The sequence below is a fragment of the Centropristis striata genome, chromosome 1, assembly GCF_030273125.1.
Source record: "Centropristis striata isolate RG_2023a ecotype Rhode Island chromosome 1, C.striata_1.0, whole genome shotgun sequence".
Classification (NCBI taxonomy): domain Eukaryota; kingdom Metazoa; phylum Chordata; class Actinopteri; order Perciformes; family Serranidae; genus Centropristis; species Centropristis striata.
This window is the reverse complement of record NC_081517.1, coordinates 12,377,750-12,397,630: the sequence shown is the minus strand read 5'-3', so window position 1 is coordinate 12,397,630 and position 19,881 is coordinate 12,377,750. Positions and strand designations below refer to the sequence as shown.

General features: G+C 42.5%; 2 protein-coding genes across 2 annotated transcripts; one reads left to right on the top strand and one right to left on the bottom strand.

The window, feature by feature from the left end:
• The first annotated feature begins 12,289 nt into the window (after positions 1-12,289).
• LOC131969929 (uncharacterized) lies at positions 12,290-14,750 on the top strand. The gene is made up of 2 exons (XM_059331162.1): positions 12,290-13,020; positions 14,134-14,750. The coding sequence occupies exons 1-2, from the start codon at positions 12,661-12,663 to the stop codon at positions 14,458-14,460; spliced, it is 687 nt and encodes a 228-aa protein (XP_059187145.1). The 5' UTR covers positions 12,290-12,660; the 3' UTR covers positions 14,461-14,750.
• A 2,530-nt stretch (positions 14,751-17,280) lies between these two features.
• On the bottom strand, positions 17,281-19,221 carry LOC131969919 (uncharacterized). The gene is made up of 2 exons (XM_059331151.1): positions 19,008-19,221; positions 17,281-18,691 (listed from the first exon to the last, which is right to left on the bottom strand). Exons 1-2 carry the CDS (start codon positions 19,188-19,190, stop codon positions 17,630-17,632), a joined length of 1,245 nt encoding a protein of 414 aa, XP_059187134.1. The 5' UTR covers positions 19,191-19,221; the 3' UTR covers positions 17,281-17,629.
• Positions 19,222-19,881: the final 660 nt, after the last annotated feature.

The window sequence follows — 19,881 nt, the reverse complement described above, 5'->3', positions numbered from 1 at the left end:
TTGTTAAATTTTCAAAAAGTTGAATGACTTTTATATAGACAGTCATGTGACCCTCATCATATTTGTCAGGATAATTATTAATAAAATTAAATGAAAACATGTTTCTTTTAAATTGAACATACAACAGAGGTAGGAGGGCTTTTTCAGCCCTAATTAGGCAGCTTCCAAGAAGTCATAGTTGGAGACTGACTCACTGTTAAACTATGTTAAAAGAAATACAGGTGTGTCCAAACTGTCATCAGCCAGTAAGCGTGATAAGCATGAGGGGGGAAACACAAAGCGGGAAATGAAGTTATTATGAACTAACCTGCTCTGTTATTTGGGTTCACAGGACAGCTTGAGTGAAAAGACGATTTTATTATATAACTTTTTTTTTTTTTTTTTTTTTTAAAGATTTTTTTTGGGGCATTTTGTAGCTTTATTGATAGGAGAGATATTGAGAGTGAAAGGGGGAGACAGAGGGGAAGACATGCGGGAAAGGGCTCCGAGCCGGATTCGAACCCGGGCCGCCCGCTTACGAGGACTGGGCCTCAGTGGTATGCGCTCTACCAGGTGTGCCACCAGGAACGCCCTTATTATATAACTTTTCTGTGTGATCTTTATTCTCAGGTTCCTTCTCCACTCGGAGGAAGTAAGTACGAGAAAGTATGCACGATGGGAAACTGCTTTAGCCGGCCTGCAGGTCTGTCAACATCACAGCGAGGTAAGATGGTGCTCCTCAAAGTCCAGAACTTTCTCCAGACTGGGAAATAGATACTTTTTATATTTATTACCAACAGACATGTGACTCATAATTTGAACCAAATCCTAAGCAAGTCCAGTCAAGCCAATGTGTCTTGGGCGAGTCGAGTCGAGTCCTTAGTTGAGGCAAGTTACAACATAAAACATAATTATTCAGAAGATGACATTTAATGCATTTAATCTATCAAGTGGATTGATTGGTGATTTCAATATGATCTTTTCATTAGCTAATACCAGCCCTCACCAGTGTTGAGGGTTTCTCTTAAAACGTATCATACTGCTGATTACAGAATATGCGCTCAAATTTAATTGGTAACATATTCCATTGTCTATTATTAATTTGATTATTATTTTGATTCTATATTTACAAATCCAAATTCTGAAGCAAAAGGCTAAACTTTTCAGAGCTGACTGTAAAAACATATAACCACTGCAAGGCCACCATCAACAATATGAGAAAACAGATGATGCGTGTAGTGACAATTGTTATGCAGCAGGTGGTTTAAATATTCCTCCTGTCTGTGATTTGTTAATGTGCTGTTAGTCCTGTTGTAGAGATTCAGGTGATGTATGTTTTAGTTAAGATGCTGTTGGTGTTTATTATATGTGGGTGTGCACTAACAGCTGAAACATATTTAAAAAGAACGGATGGACTCTCTCTCTCTCTCTCTCTCTCTCTCTCGCTCTCTCTCTCTCTCTCTCTCTCTCTCTCTCTCTCTCTCTCTCTCTGAGCGAGAGCGTGTGTGTGAGTGAGCGTCTGGAGGAGTGACTGTTTTATGTTACTTTTTCTGATTATCTTTTGTTTTTTCTCGTAGTTTTTGTTTCACTTAGTTCATAAGTTTCATTTTGTTCTCACGTTATATTTCAGTGCTTGGGTGTTTTTGTTGGTTTATTTTAACCACATTTCCCCTCACCCTCGTGGTGTGTGGCGTTCGCCACAATGGCCGGCATGGACCTGAAAACCATTACAAGAAAACACGGCATTAAGATCGGGGCCACCTTCCCCTGCAGCGTGGAGGAAATCAGCCTCGCTGTGGGGGGAAAGGTCGGCCACAGCAGCGTGCTCTCGGCCGCTCGGATGAACGGAGCCGTGGTCATCTTCCTGGATCAGGTGGAGAAAGCGAACCGTGTCATCGAGGTAGGTCTCACCGTGTCGGGGCAGTTCCTGCAGGTTCTGCCCCTGTCCAAACCCGCAACCAGGGTAATACTGTCCAACGTGCCCCCCTTCATCACAGATGAGTTCCTCTGTAGGGAGCTGTCCAGACACGGGAAAGTGGTTTCCCCCATCAGGAAGATGTTGTCTGGATGTAAGTCTCCGCTGCTGAAACACGTGGTGTCTCACAGACGCCAATTGTTTATGATACTCAATGACAGAAGCGGAGTCTTTGATTTCCGCTTTCAAGTCAGAGTAGATGATTATGATTACGTGATTTATGCGACATCATCTGTGATGAAGTGCTTTGGTTGCGGGGAGGAAGGACACACGGTGAAGAACTGCCCGACGGCACGGGGCCCTGCTCCGCCTGGCCAGGGAGAGGCGGCGGCTGGGGCGGCTACGCGGGCGGTGCCGGCGCCGCGGGACCGGCGCGGAACCTCCGCATGGCGGACGGTTCCAGCGGCCGGCCCCTCGGTGGTAACACCGGTCGCCGTTGAGGCGGCCGCCGCTGACGCGGCGGCTGCTTCGGCGGCGGCCACCGGCGCGGTCATCGCCGGTGTGGTCGCCTCCCCCGAGCGGCCGATCGCCGCTCCACGCGTCATTACGCGCAGGTCCATGACCGAGCCGGCACCGGGGGTGAGTAATGTGGAGAAGACACAGGGTGATTTTTGTGTGAATGACATGAGTGTATGTGGGGAGAGGAGAGGAGAGCACATTGAAAAAAAGGTGGAGGGGGAAAAAAATCTAAAAAAAGTCAGTGAGCACTTAGAGGTGGTGGTGGAACACACAGACACACAGACAGACACACAGACACAGGAGGATAAGACAGACAGTACAAACACAGAGAAGGATAGAAGGGAGGAAAACACAGATAACATAAACTGTAATAATAATAATAAACCGTGGAGTGAACAGGTGGAGGAGGAGGAGGAGGAAATGGAACTAACAAACAATGCAACAGTAAACACAAAAAACAAAAAACGCAGGAGGTCAGCCAGGAAGACCGCAGAAAATAAGACAGTGAGTGACGTCACAGACAGTGAGGACTGGCTGTCTGACAGCAGTGACGTCACTCACTTTACTGGCAGCCAGAAAAAGAAAGTAATCAATGCTGAAAAGATAAAAATATTCCTACAACAAACAAAAAATCAACACAGGGTTAAACTGGAGGAGCATTTTAATGATCTGGGGGCTTTTATTCTGTCGGCCAGGCTCCACATGAGTCAAAGAGAGGAGTCTGGCCTCACGGATCAGGAGGTTTTTAGACTGAAAAAACTGGTTCTGAAAGCTAAACGACAAAGTATGAATGAAAAAGGAACCAGTTTATTTTAAAAATTTTATGCATATTTTTATATTGTCTTTATCCCTCTTTTTAACACTTATTATGGATGGTTTTAAAATTGGTGTGTTAAATGTAAATGGTGCGAGGGATTTTAAGAAAAGACATTTAATATACGGAGTCACCAAGACAAAGAAAGTTGAAGTACTTTTTATGCAGGAAACGCACAGCGATGAAGGCAATGAGTGTGAATGGAAGATGGAGTGGGAAGGGGAAGCCATCCTGAGCCACAACACCTCCCTCAGTGGGGGGGTGGGCTTCCTCTTCTCCAGGGCTTTTAAACCTAACTCGCTGGAGGTCCAACACTTTATCCCAGGGAGGCTTCTCATGGTCAAAGCTCAGTTCGGCCATTTTGCTGCTGTTTTTATTAACATTTATGCTCCAACAGCTGGTGCAGAGAGGAAGCAGTTTTTAGAGAAACTCAATGATGTTTTAAACGACTGCGCCACAGAGGATTTTTTATTCTTGGGTGGGGATTTTAACTGCACTGAGAACGATATTATTGATCGCAATCATACAGAGCCTCATCCAGCCTCTCAGCACGCCTTAAAGCAGCTGGTCCGCTCTCAGGGCATGGTGGACGTATGGAGGAGGCTGCATCCAGACTGCCGTCAGTACACGTGGTCCCACATCAGAGAGAGCAGGGTCTCCTCAGCTAGGCTAGACCGTATTTATTGTTTTAAGCATCATTTTAATATATTTAAACAGTGCACTATTTTACCTGTCGCTTTTACTGATCATGCTCTAGTTTTATCTCATGTTTTTATTAGAAATGTTTTACCTAGAAGTGCATACTGGCATTTTAATTCTGTTTTAACTTTTGATAAGAGTTTTAGACAGAGCCTGTTTTATTTCTGGGATGTTTTTAGACAGAGGAAGGGTGATTTTAACAATCTTAGGCAGTGGTGGGACCACGGCAAAGTACAAATAAGATTGCTATGTCAACAGCATACTCTCAATGTCACAAGTGACATCACTAGATCTATTAAAGACCTAGAGACTGATATAGTGGACTTAGAGCGACTTAGCGATTCCACAGGAAATCGAGGACATATTGAGAGCCTCAAAATCAAAAAAATGGCTTTAGCCGACCTGCTGGATTGTAAAACCCAGGGCGCAATGGTCAGATCCCGGGTGCAGAACATCAAAGAGATGGATGCTCCCTCTAGCTATTTTTTCAGTCTGGAAAAAAAGAACGGACAGGGGAAAGTAGTCCACACACTGCTGTCAGACACAGGGCAGGAGCTGACAGAACCATGCCAGATCAGGGGTCGAGCTGTGAGTTTTTATAGTACACTGTACATGAGTGAGGTGGTAGAGGAGGAGGAAATCCTCAGCAGCTTCACCTCCGGACTGCCACAGGTTGCTGAGGAGTCCCACTCACAGCTCGACGCCCCCCTCCTGCTCGAGGAACTGCAGACAGCGTTGCTGAGCATGCAGAGCAGGAGGGCTCCAGGCATCGACGGCCTGACTGTAGAGTTCTACAGAACCTACTGGGACCTCCTGGGCCGCGATGTCCTGGAGGTATTTAATGAAAGTCTGGCCTCTGGTTCTATGCCAACGTCCTGCAGGAGAGCGGTGGTCACGCTGCTCCCAAAAAAAGGGAACCTGCAGGACATCAAGAACTGGCGCCCTGTGTCGCTGCTCTGTGTGGACTACAAGATCCTGTCCAAAGTATTGGCTTCCAGGCTGGGAAAAGCTATGGAGCAGGTCATCCACCGGGATCAGACCTACTGCGTCCCCAGCAGGTCAATGGTGGACAATGTCCACCTCATTCGTGATGTTTTGGAACTCTCTAGCTCATTGGGCATAGATACTGGTCTGCTTTCATTAGACCAGGAAAAGGCTTTTGACCGCGTTGAACACAGCTTCCTGTGGCACGTCATGGAGAAGTTTGGGTTCAGCGCTGGTTTCATAGCCAAGATCAAAGTGTTGTACAGTGATGTTGAGAGTGTGCTGAAGTTTAACGGCAGTCTGTGTGCTCCCTTCAGAGTGTGTAGAGGTGTCAGGCAGGGCTGTGCTCTGTCTGGGATGCTCTATGCACTCTCCTTGGAACCGCTCCTCCAAAAAATTAGATCACAGCTGCACGGCCTGCTTTTACCTGGTTTTAATAGAAGCATTATTTTATCTGCGTACGCAGACGACTTAGTTGTTTTTATTAATGGCCAGGCTGATGTAGACGTTTTAGTAAAGATTATAAAAGATTTTAATCAAGCATCGGCAGCGAGGGTCAACTGGCGGAAGAGTGAAGCCCTCGCTGTCGGTGAGTGGTGTGGTGGTCTTCCAGTTCTTCCTGAAAATTTGAAGTGGGGGAGAGAAGGTCTTAAGTATTTAGGGATTTATATAGGGAAAGATAGTATCGTTAAGAAGAACTGGGAGACCATCACTGAAAAAATTGAAAGCAAAATTTTAAAATGGAAGTGGTTACTTCCCCGGATGTCTTTCCGGGGAAGAACACTAGTTTTAAATAACTTAGTAGCATCCCAACTGTGGCACCGCTTAACCTGTGTAGACCCTCCACCAGGACTCCTAGCCAACATCCAGAGAAAAATGGTGGACTTCTTTTGGAACGGTCTACACTGGGTGCCACAGGGGGTGCTGTTTTTAGCCAGGGAGGAGGGGGGACAAGGTCTGATCCACCTGGCCAGCCGGACTGCCACTTTTAGACTGCAGTTTATACAAAAGTACTTAACTAGTGTGGCAGATCCGGTGTGGAGGGATGTGACCAGCTGCATCCTGAGGCGTGCTAATAACCTGGGGTTGGATGATGCTCTGTTTTTAACTGACACAAAAATTCTAAATTTAAAGGGGCTTCCTCTGTTTTATCAAGGCGTTTTTAAATCATGGACTCTTTTTAATTACAACAGAAGTCCTACAGCTAACTCTCTGCACTGGCTGTTGAAAGAACCGCTGGTCAACGGTGCCAGGCTAGACGTCAGCAGCCAGAGGACGCCTGGACTAAGCACCGCGCTGATGCAGTCTGGTACCGTTCGACTACAGCAGCTGGTGGATGCAGTGGGGCCGGACCTCAGAGACGCCCAGGCCTTGGGCTCTCTGCTGGGACTACGATCGACACGAGTGGCCCAGCAGATCCTGAACACGCTGGAGGGCCGACTGTCCGGGAAGGAGAAAGTTCTTCTAAAGGATTATTGCGACAAAAGAACTGTACCCGACACCTCAGACCCCTTCCCGGACCTGGTCCTCACCCCCAGCCTGGGCGATAGGTCTGGCCCCTTGCTCTGTGCAGCAAATGGACTAAAAATGACACTGCACAGAGCAAACAAAGAAACATTTTACAAGAACTGTGTGAAAAGCATCCACCAGGCCGGACTGAGCAACAGACCCCCCACTGTGTGGTCAGAGAAACTGGGACTGGATGGACCCGGCCCACAGTGGAGGATTTTATACAAGCCTCCCCTAAAGAAAAGGACTGGTGACCTCCAGTGGAGGATTTTACATGGAGCCATTGCCTGCAACGCCTTCATCTCTGTTCTCAACCCGACTGTTTCTGACCAATGTCCTTTCTGCTGCACCAGAGAAACTATTTATCATGTTTTTACTGAGTGTAAGAGACTGACCAGTCTCTTCACTTTTTTAAAAACAGTTTTTAGTTTTTTTAACGTGGTATTCAGTAGGGGGATTTTTATAATGGGGGCTGGATACCATAGAAAACAAAAAGACAAATGGCAACTTTTAAATTTTATCGGTGCAGCAGCAAAGATGGCAATTTACATTAGCCGAAAGAACAGGGTTGAGAACAGAGATGGAGACGATGCCATCGCTGTTTTTAAAACCAATGTCAGGGCCAGACTGTGGCTGGAGTACCGCTTTTATAAACATCTTGGTGACTTCGATTCTTTTAATAAGTGCTGGTGTTTTAATAAGATTTTATGTTTTATAGAAAACGACCAACTGTTTTTTACACCTATTTTAGAGTGATGTCGTTTTATACAAACCTCCTGATCCGTTTTTACTAAACATGTGTAAATGAACATGTGTTTAAACTTTATGTGAATAAAGTATTGTTATAAAAATCAAAAAAAAAAATCTCTCTCTCTCTCTCTCTCTCTTCCTTGCTCCCGTACTCCCTCACTCTGGTTACTTCACTACTTTGGGCCGATAATATATATATCTTTTTTAATTTTTAATTTATATTTTGGTTGTCTGCTTGCCGAATGGCCACTAGAACAGTAGAGAGAGGGCCAACGTGTCTTTGGCTCCTTCTGCTGTCAATACATCAATCAGCCACTCACGTCATGGCCCGACAAGTCTTTTTATGGGCTTAAATTTGTCTCATTAATACTTGTAAACACACAGGGTGTGATCTACAAATATTTTTGATTTGCACACGTGTTTTGCTATCCACAAATACAAATTTCTAATTTGTAACTTGTATTTTGGTTTTTACAAATACGAGTGTACTTGTAAATATATTGTGTTTTTGTAAATACACAGTTTTCCATTTGTAAAAACAAAAAAGCCATTTTTAAAACTCAAAATTCTGCTTGTGAAGTGTGACTCAGCATTTATTGATCACCAATCACACACACGCATCTCTTTCCTCACTTGCGTATTTTTGAGACGTTCTTGTCGCAGATCTACGGAGCCCCTAAAGGGACATGGGGAAAATAAAAAAAAACTTTGGTATCTCGTGAGCAAGAGAAACATACTATCTCGTGAGCACGAGATACTATCTCGTGAGCACGAGATACCTTTCTCGTGAGCATGAGATACTTTTCTCGTGAGCACGAGATACTATCTCGTGCTCACCAGAAAGTATTGCATGCGCGCATGGTGACTGTAAGATTACCCTCTGCATTTCAGCTTGTTTCTGTAGGAAAAATGACATTACAGGAGTTCGTTCGACTATATTTTGACCTGGGACTGCATCATAAGGACATTGCTGCTTTACTTGCCAGTCGTCACCGTTATGTTATATCTGAAAGACATTTAAAACGCATTTTGAAGTCTTGTAGTCTGTTTCGGCGCAAGGGATACACCAACTTGGATAACGTAGTTCATTTCATTCATGAACAGTTACAAACATCTGGCCAGCTCTGTGGATATAGGTGGATGTACACAAAATGCAAGGAGAATGGATTACACGTCAAGAAAGAAGAGGTACGAGTAATTCTAAAAGAACTTGACCCAAGGGGTGTTGAACTGAGAGGAAGAAGACGGCTCCGTCGTCGAAACTATTTTGCAAAAGGGCCTAATTATACTGTATACAGACGCGGTTTTACAATAGAGGCAAGGTAGGCAACTGCCTGGGGCCCCACCAACTTCCCCGAACTGCAGGGGCCCCCAGACCAGCTGCCCACTCTCCATTCAGGTGGGAATCGGGGCCCTCAGTGATCCCCAGCCATTGCGTTTTTAAATGTAAATGTAAATTTGTATGTTTAAATCGGAAACAAAGACAACTAACTAAAATACAAAGAAATAAAGTATCCGTCTACACCCCCTCCCATTTCGTGTTATAGCCTAATGGACTATTCCATCCAGGCCATGATCGCGAGAGTTCCAAACTTATGTGACGGAAGTGGAGGGAAGTTTGGAAGAGATTACGTGAGCGTTGAAAATTACAGAATGAAGCAAAACTACCAAAGTGGTGCCACCAAAAGAAGGAAGCGGGAGGAGGCGAAATCCAAAAATGACGCACTCCCGAAGCTGACAGCATTTTTTAATGTTTCTACAACACCGCCGGTTGTCGAGGAGCAGCAGGAGGCAGCGGCTAATTCAGAAGGGGAGGAGGAGGTTACCATAGTAACCGCGTCATGCTCGAGCTCTGACAGAAGACGAGATGTCAACAATGAGGAGGTGGTGAGTAGCAGTCCTGATTCTGTTGACCACCACGAAAGTGTTGTCATCATCGGAGATGATCCGGCGTTGTGGCCCAACGTTCTCAGTGACTGTCAACGTTGTGACTTAGTGAAGAGAGGACCCGTACAAATGGAATTGGAATTCCCCCAAAACGCAGAGGGTCGGCGTTTTACAAAGGCAAACTATTTTATAGTGATGAAAAACGGGGAAAAAATCAACAGGACGTGGCTAGTGTACAGCAAGGTGAAGGACGCTGTAATGTGTTTTTGTTGCCGACTTTTTGCCAAGGGAGATGAATCACAGTTACAGCTGAGCTCCACCAACGGATTTAGGAATTGGAAAAACCTACAGGCTAACCTTAAACAACATGAGAGGTCTGCACAACATATTAAACACATGGATGCCTGGCACACACTGAACGCTCGACTTCAAAGTGGCACAGCCATAGATGAGGTGAGACAAAATCTGATCAATGCTGAGGTCATCAGATGCAAAGAAGTCATGAAGAGATTGCTTGCTATTGTTTGCTATCTAGCTGAGCATAATTTGGCATTTAGAGGGCACAGGGAGAAGCTGTATGAGCATGGGAATGGCAATTTCCTGGGGCAAGTGCAGTTAATGGCCAAATTTGACCCAGTAATGAAGGAGCATCTCTGGAAAATTAAAGAGAAACAGATTGCTGATACCTACCTTAGCAAACACATTCAAAATGAATTAATATGCCTTGTCGCCCAGTGCACCACTGATGCTATAGTAGAGCGTGTGAGGAGGGCCAAATACTATGCTGTCAGCATGGACTGCACTCCAGATGTATCCCACAATGAGCAGCTATCAGTGCTGCTGCGAATTGTCAACTGTGAGCTCATAAAGGGTGTTTCCATCCATGAGCACTTCATGGGATTCCTTGTGGCAGATAACACCACTGGCCAAGGTCTTCTTCAGCTGTTTCTGGGACACCTGGAAAGACTGGGGTTGGACCTCTCCGACTGCCGTGGCCAATCTTATGATAACGGCAGCAACATGCAAGGCAAAACGCAGGGGGTCCAGGCGAGGCTCCTGGAACTCAACCACAAAGCACTCTGTGTGCCATGTGGCAGCCACACCTTAAACCTGGTGGTGGGGGATGCCGCTAAGTCCTCAACCATTTCTCTGGGGTACTTCGGCACACTGCAAAGGCTGTATAATTTGTTTTGTGGCTCTGTTCAGCGTTGGACAATTTTTCAGGAGCACGTGAAGGATTTGTCAGTCAAGGCCTTGTCCACAACAAGATGGGAGTGCCGTGTGGATGCTGTCAAGGCTGTGCGCTACCAACTTCCTGAGATTGTCGATGCGTTGACAGCTGTGCAGAAGCATGCGACATTGAAGAAGGATCCAGAATGTGCCTCCACCGCTGAAAGCCTCAGGGAGAATATTATGACGTGGTCATTCATGGTGAGTACCTTTGTTTGGTACGACGTGTTATATCACATAAACCGTGTCAGTAAAATCTTGCAGAGCCCCAGTGTGTCAATTGAGACACTAAGGAGAGAGGTCATGGCAGTGTCAGGCTATCTAGAAGAATTTAGAGAGCATGGCTTTAAATCTGCACAAACAGATGCCAGGGAAATGGCAGAGAAGATGGAGGTGGAGATGAGCTGGCCTGTGGTGCGACAGAGAAAAAGAAAGAGGCAGTTTGATTATGAGGGGAGAGATGAAGATGTGTCTACTCCAGAGGAGCTCTTTAAAAGAGAGTTTTTTCTCCATCTTGTTGACACAGCCAGTGCAGCTTTAAGAGAGAGATTCTCTAACATGCAGGTCTTCTATGACCTTTATGGGTTTCTTTACTCATCTGAGCTATTGAGAAGCACCATTCAGAGAGGGAAGCTTGACGATTGCTGCAGAAAACTGGAGGAAGCAATAGCAGATGTGGATGCAGAGGACCTGAAGATGGAGCTCGAAGGAGCTGTCCGGTCCTTCCCTCCACACGTCACATCACCACTTCAAATGCTAGATTACATTTATAAGGAGAATGTCTTAGACATTTATCCAAATGTGAGCATAGCCCTAAGACACCTCCTTACTCTCCCTGTCACTGTTGCTTCAGGTGAGAGAAGCTTTTCTACCCTGAAACGACTGAAAACATATATGCGATCTACAATGGCCCAGGACAGGCTCTCTGCCCTTGCAACCATTTCAATCGAGCATGAGGTCCAACAAACACTCGATATGGATGCAGTCATAAGCAGGTTTGCTGAGGCCAAAGTACGAAAGCTCAAACTTGTATTAGTAGGATCTCAACTGTCACCTGTTCATAAGAAGATAATTAAGACAGCACTAAAACAGGAACAAAGCAGCAGAAAGACAGTGGCAGTAATGATAGAGACACATGGACATTCAGGGAGAGAGAAGCAGAAGAAGAAAACATCACTAAAACAGGAAAAAAGCAGCAGGAAGACAGTGGCAGTAATGATAGAGACACATGGACATTCAGGGAGAGACAAGCAGAAGAAGAGGTAGAGAAACAGAGGGACAGAAGGAGAGAGAGGACAGCACAAAGACAGGGGCAAGAAGTGAGGTAATGATTCTACAGTGCATTTTAATGATTCCTGTAACTACTTGAGTCCTGCTGGACAATCATTTAATCATTATATTCACAAACAAATGGATGTTGTGCATACTATGTATCATATTACAAAAAGCTTCAACTGTTAATATGTTTTGTATTTATTTTCTCTGTTCCAGATATCTACAGATGATACGACGCATGAAAACAGGTGCCAGAAACACACACTTCCTCTCTCTCACACACACTTTCCCCCACTCCTTCATTCACTCACCCTTGTTTTGTCTCTTTCACTCCAACACATTTTCTCTCTCATACACACACACACACACACACACACTCTCTCTCTCTCTCCATCCCTTATTCAGACAGTTCCTCTCTCTTACACACATAATCATTCTCTCTCTTTCTTTCTCTCTCACACACACACACTGACACAAACTCTGCTTCCTTTCTAGCAGACAGTAAGCCAGAGACACATGGACATTCAGGGAGAGACAAGCAGAAGAAGAAAACATCACGAAAACAGGAACAAAGCAGCAAGAAGACAGTGACAGTAAGGATAGAGACACTTTCCCCCCACTCCTTCATTCACACACCCTTGTTTTCTCTCTTTCACTCCAACACATTTTCTCTCTCTCATACACATACATTCATTAACACACTCTTTCTCTCTGTCTCTGTCTCTCTCTCTCTCATTTACTCTACACATTACTGTGATCGATAATTATTCTTTATTGTTCAGTACAGTCACAGTTATAGACAAAATGGGACTTATTGACTCACTCACACAAATACTCTGTCGCGCTGCTTAACTATTTAAAAAAAATATATATTTTGCATTTTGGCATACAACGGGGTGGAATCTGAGTCTTATTTCTCACATATTAAAAGGTCCTTGTTAAGGATTTGAAGGGCCCCCTAGCTAAATTCGCCTTGGGCCCCCAAATTGCTAAATCCGCCACTGACTGTATATGGCACTTGGACTCTTATGACAAACTGAAACCATTTGGCATATGTATTAACGGGTGCATCGACGGGTTTTCCGGGAAAATTATCTGGATGAATGCATTTACTACCAGCAGTGACCCAAAAATCATTGGAGGCTACTACATGGAGGCTGTCCAGAGATTATTTGGATGTCCAAGGATTGTCAGAGGCGACCGGGGCACAGAGAATGTTAAAGTCAAAGACTTTCAGCGTTTTCTTCATCGCAACATTCACGACAGCTCTGGTATTGACAGCTACATCGAAGGGGCAAGCACAGCAAATCAGCGCATTGAGAGTTGGTGGGGCTTCCTCAGAAGGGAATCAATGGAGTTCTACATCTCTCTGTTCACTGACCTAAAGGACCGTGGTTTGTTCGATGGTACATATTTGGACAGAAGTCTAATTCAGTTCTGCTTCTTGAATATAATTCAGGTAAGCTACAAATGTATCATATTGTTATGTTAAACCTAATTTTATCTTAAATTGTGGCCCACAAATATTATTTTTTTCCATCATTATGTCCACCTTTCTTAATAACTGTCATCCATGTGGTGTCCTACAACAATAATTCAAAGAAAAACGAAAATAGCTCTAATCGTGTTTTTTTGAGCCTGGAGGCATTTCCGCGTCAGCTCCGGAGCTGTCCGCGGTGCTGAAATGGCAACGGCTCGTTTATTCCCTATAATTTCTTGTAACTTCATCAAAAAAATGTAACATGATTTATTTCAAGTTATATCATAACTTATCTAAGGCCCACATGAGAATGACAAATTGCATATCAATTAACTTTCTTTTTAATTCTTTCTAATATGCCGTTTTGCCACTGGACCCCAAGCTTTTTCTTCTGGGCATATATCCAACTATCCCACACTTACAAAATAAAGAATCTAGATTTGTGGATATGTGTATATTACAAGCTAAACGTATAATTTCTCTTAATTGGAAAAATGTTGATGGACCAAGAATTGGAAGATGGATCAAAGAGATGGCATCAAACATGACAATGGAAAAAATAACATACATTATTAGACGGAAACAACATGTTTTTGATAACATCTGGAGACCTTTTATGAGTTTTATAAGACATGATGCTAATGTTGGTAACTTGCTTCAGCAGGAGGCTCTGAGGGAGTAGAATGTTTATTTGGTGATGATGCTTTGAGAGACACCCTTGAAATCTGTCAGTGTTATAACTATTTTCAGTATTTGTCTATATAACTAAATTTAAATGTGTATATATAGAAATATGCTTTGTTGTTGTTTTTTCTTTATTGTTATGTAGGTATGTTTTTTATTTTTTATTTACTTTTATTTATTGTTTTTATTTATTTATTTATTTGTATTTAATTTTTGCTTTATTTTTTTTATAGGTTTACTGTGTTTTTCTTGTACTTATTTGGCGAGGGGAAGAGGGGATGGGAGGGAGAATAGGGAGAAAAAGTTTGCTTTGTTGCATGTAATAATGTCTTGTTTGACTAGCTGTAATCTGCAAACAAAAATCTAATAAACACATGTTTAAAAAAATTTTTTTTGCCGTTTTCCTAGGACGAATTAGATGAGACCATCCATGTGTGGGATTCACATGTCATCAGACCATCGAAAAATGACAGGGTACCCAGTGGTCGACCCCGAATCATGTACATGTTTCCAGAACTCTACAGAAGTGATGACTGCATTTCCCCAGTGGACGGAGCTGATGTACAGTTGTGTCAGAGTAACTGTACATTTCGACCAGCAGTGCCATGTGACACAGACATCTACAACATCTGCAACATTCTGATGGTGGAGTCACAGCTGCATCTCCCAGCTGATGCTTATCAAGCAGTGGATTTGTACCTGCATTTGAAGAATGAGATAACATCTGCTCTCTAATTTGAGATGGAACAACTTTTATTATCCATCCAAACTGAACATGTGATCAGACAATTCTTCTGCAGTCGACCATACTTAATTCACCAAACATTCTCAGTTAAGTTGTAATGTTTTCCCTGGAATTCTGTAGACACTATATTTGGAACTTTGGATTATTTCTCCTTGGAAAAAGGAATTATCTGTCACAAGAACAATGCTATGTCACAGACATTAAGAATGTTTGCAGCTTTACTGAGGGGAAATTGAATCTTCCAGTGGTTGCTTGTCAAGAAAGAAGAAACAGTACTGTACACATTTTTTAGGCACTAAAAGTGAGGATGCTTACAAAAAATAATGTTATAAATTGTCAATTGTCATCAATTAACTTGGTACAAAGTGCAGTAAAGACAAAAAACCTAAATGAAATCCATATTAGGTGTGTCCACCTTTTGCCTTAAAAAGAACACCCATTCTCTTTGGTACACCTGTGCAGTTTTTCAAGGTACTTGGCAGATAAGTTGTGCCTATCATGGATAACTTTTAGCAGTTATTATGTGGATTTAGGCTGTCTCAGTTGCTTCTGTCTCTTCAGGTAATCCCAGACTGATTCAACGAAGCACAGAATTGTACATTTTAGAAATGACAGAGTATTAGGCCTTCTCATTAATTTGTGCTCAAAGTAGACAAGTTGTCATAGAACAGGAAATGAACAAAACCACAACAAAGAAAAACAACAACGCATGACATGGAAGAAGAATTGAACATTTACTGAACAATATTGTGCTCTTGGCAGTAACTGTCAGTATCTTGACCATATGAGGCTTCAACAAAAACAGCCATGAGTAGTCATTTGAAATGGTACTTGTGCATCTATGTGCATCGAACAGGTATTATTTTCTTGAATGCTGCCATCAACTTCTTTCTGAATAACAATTACATAAAACATGCACATGATAATGTGAAAATGGTACATGCCTGAAAAAAAAGATTTTCATCTATTAAAGCAGACCTTTCTGACTAAATCATTAAACTTAAACTGTCTTTTAGACTTAAGCAAAATGTCAAACTCAGTGTGCTGACACATTACAGCCAAATCATTTACAATTAGAAAATAACAAAACCAAAAAATGCAGTGTAATGCAGCAATCTCAATAACTCAACTGATTTCATCTCCTCTACTTACAATCTCCTCACAGTACATTCAATTCTTAGTTGTAATACATGAATGTTGTAATACATGAATGAACAAATAAAGTATTTTAAATGTAAATAAATGTAAATCTGTTTGTTTCTCAGGAATGATAACACTGGTGCCTTCCCATCCTCTAGTCAAGCTAGGACATTTTAGCCTCCTAGATTACACAACACTCACGGAAACGGTTTCAAAATTAAAGCCCACAACCTGCTGCCTTGATATTCTGCCTTCAAACTTTTTTAAAACTGTTTTCAACTGCATAGCTCCGGATGTACTGCAGATAATAAATTCTTCTCTCCAAGCAGGACAGTTTCCACAGACTTTGAAAACTGCAGTAATAAAACCTCTCCTAAAAAAATCTAATCTGGATTCCACAACAATTAGTAACTATAGGCCAATATCAAATCTGCCATTTCTGGGGAAAATCATTGAAAAGGTTGTTTTTGAGCAAATTCATGCTTTTATGATGCAAAATAATCTTTTTAACACATTTCAGTCTGGATTTCGGCGACACCACAGCACTGAGACTGTACTTATCAAAGTCTTAAATGATATAAATCTGAACACTGATGTAGGCAAATCCTCTGTCCTGGTTTTACTGGATCTCAGTGCTGCATTTGACACAGTTGATCATAACATACTAGTCAGCAGACTGGAACAGTGGGTGGGGCTCACTGGCACTGTGCTACAATGGTTCAAATCTTACTTACAAGATAGGGACTTTTTTGTGTCAATTGGAAACCATGAGTCTGAGCGAACTAAGATCACATGTGGGGTTCCTCAAGGGTCCATTCTCGGACCGCTTCTATTCAACATCTATATGCTACCGCTAGCTCAGATTATGGAACATCACAACATCTCCTACCATACTTATGCCGATGACACACAACTCTACATTTCAGTGTCCTCACACGACTACAGTCCCTTACTCTCATTGAGTAACTGTATTCATCAAATCAATGAGTGGATGTGCCAGAACTTTCTCCAGCTAAATGCAGAGAAGACAGAGGTGATCATTTTCGGCCCTAAAAATGAAAGATCTAAGATCAGCGCTCACCTTGGCTCTATGTCATTGACAGCTACAAATCAAGCCAGAAATCTTGGTGTAATTATTGACTCAGACCTGAACTTCAACAGCCATCTAAAGCTTATCACTAAATCTGCCTATTACCACCTGAAAAACATAGCTAGAATTAAGGGTCTTCTGTCCAAACAAGACATGGAAAAACTTATCCATGCATTTATTTTTAGTAGGTTGGATTACTGCAATGGCATCTTCACAGGTCTTAACAAAAAATCAATCAGGCAGCTGCAGCTGATCCAGAACGCTGCCGCCAGAGTCCTCACAAACACCAGGAAACTGGACCATATTACACCGGTCCTTAAATCACTACACTGGCTTCCTGTGAGTCAGAGGATAGATTTTAAAATCTTACTGCTGGTCTACAAAGCTCTGAATGGTCTCGGACCAAATTACATGCTTGATCTGCTCCCTCTCTATGAAGCATCCAGACCCCTTAGGTCATCTGGAACTGGCTTGTTGCGTGTCCCAAAAACAAGAACTAAGCGGGGTGAGGCAGCTTTCAGTTATTATGCTCCTCACCTGTGGAACAAACTACCTGTAGATCTGAGGTCTGCCCAAACGGTCAGCTCCTTTAAATCAGGACTAAAAACACTATTGTTTACTGAAGCGTACTCTTAACTTTAACACTTATCTGCTCTACTCTACTGCCCTTACTTTTTAACTACACAATGTTTGACTTGTGCTTTTTATTATTTTATCTCTTTTTTTTTATCCTGCTGTATCTTCCCTGTTTTAATTGACTGTTTTTATTGTTTTCAATTGTGTCTTGCTGTTTTTAATGTGTATGTAAAGCACTTTGAATTACCTTGTGTTGAATTGTGCTATACAAATAAACTTGCCTTGCCTTGTTTCAGACAAATGCCATAACAATCTCAGTGGAAAAGGGAAATGTGTAAAATTATTTACATTCACTACACAATATCCATTGTAAAGCAGTCTCCAGACAGGACATTATCAAACTCTTTACGAAACTCGGGGTATGAGCTGTAGGTGCATGGTAACTCAAGAACTGCTCCACATGTGTGTGCTACAGGCCTGCGACTTAAACCATACAGTCTATTAAAAGTTACTTCAATTGTGTCTTTGCACAACACAGTGGATCCTGTGCAGAAGCGCAAGAAGATCTCCAGTTTTCTTTGGTCGATGCTTCTCACATACCGTAGCAGGTGGTTAAGAGCTATCTGCTCTTGTGGATTTAGGCTTTCAGTTGATGGCTTTATCATCTGGGCAACTTTCCTGTTAGTTGGCCTCTTAGATTCGTAAAGCTCCATTAGGCTGTCTTTGGTCATGACTGTTGACACAGCATTGTGAATAATGGAGTGGAAACAATCAATTATGAACTTTGGCTCTTGAAGAAGAGCTTTGTGTGCCATTGTCAAAATGGCACCACGTAAGTTGTCTTTGGAGGGCAGGCAGTGTGAGCCCATTCTTGAGAAGACATCGAGTAAGTCCTCCTCAACAGTTTCATCCATGTTGCCCTGTAGTGCTTTTTCAAGTGATGCACGCTCATTCTCTGAAAGAAATCTGGCAAATGACATAATCAAGAGGTCTTCATCCACTGAACTAACTCCTTGACAACAAGCAAGAACAAAAGCTGGTGACAGTCGGATTGGTATGATTTTGTGGTCCAGGTATCCTTTCAACCACACTCTTCCAAGAGCTTGCCATTTCTTCTCCGAATAGTCTGGTCGAAGTCTGGGTACTCGGTCATCTTCACCCTCACACTGTTCCAAGAACTGTTCCCAGAACGCGGAGTATGCCTCTCTTGACACACCATCACTATCCACAGCTTTCTCATTTGTAAACTCAATTTTTAGATTAGCATTGAGTACTTTTGGTTCCATGAAGACATTAAGAACATCATCAACTATGTTTACTCGTCTTAATTTCACAAGGAGGAGTTCTTTTTCAAATGGGTCTGGTGATGGTGGAAGACTGCTTGATGATACAGGACCATCATTCAGTGTTGAGTGCTGCAAGATTAAAAATAAAAGATAATTAGGTGTGATTATTAAATGGATTAATCACTTAGTAAACAGTAAATGAATCAACAACTTTGACAATCAATATATCAATTAGCATGCAAAAATAGTGATTATGCTGTGGTTCTAGATTTGCTGCTTTTTATATTTTAGCATGTGGTGAGAGAAATTGGGATGACAATTTGTCACTGTTTTTGTACCTTTTATAGACAGACTAAATGAATAGGAAAACTTCTTTATATGAATCAATAAAGAAAGTAATAATAGTGTTTTTGCAGCACTGATAGAACTTAGTTCTACACTATACCTGAATACTGTTCAAGTCATGTGGATTCCAGGGAAGGGTGGAGTCTTGATTATCACCATCACCCCCGATAACAGGTCCAAAGTTTACTTCAAAGTCCTCAAGAGATTCTTTGATGGCAAGGGCAAGAGGGGAATCTGACTCGTCACTTAACAACTGGTCTGCATCTTGATTTGACACAGGCATTAAACAGTCATCTTCAGATCCATGCCTGCTTGTTGATTGCAAAGTATGATTGCCAACATCCTCCGAAGATGGGGAATGCAGGACCTCTGTGTTACTCATGTCAGGAGTTGCTGGTCTTGATTGGCTGATTGGTTCTCCTCTCTGTTGATAATAAATGAAAAAACAAAAACAAAACGAACACAAAATTATTACCTTATCTTTGTTTTTGCATCATCTGATCCAAGCCTTCATGTGTACTATCACATTCATGCGATTAAAACACAGAATTTTTTTGTATTGTATATGCATATAGTTAATGTAGCATTGAATTCAAAACCTTTTTCCCACATCCATCATCTTAGCTGCAGTTAAAATATAAAATAGATTGGTTGTTTTGTTTTGCAACAATCATTGTCTCTTAAACCCAATCTGTGTGTCCTCATAGACTTCACCTGTGATTTATTCTAAACATAGCTGCTGTGTCATGCAGATGTAACCTGTTAGAAAGTGCCAGTTCATCTCCTCCTCTCCACTAGGAGGAGGCACCCAGTGGTGGCTCAGGGTTGTGGTACCTCCCACCTTATAAATAGAGGTCAGAAGATCACTTCCTCCTCTTTGTCCCCAGACAATAGTGTTGTCAGGTGTTTGCCATGTGTCTTTTGACTTGAACTCCAATGTAAGTAGTTTCTTAGTAGAATTATGGTGTGTGTCT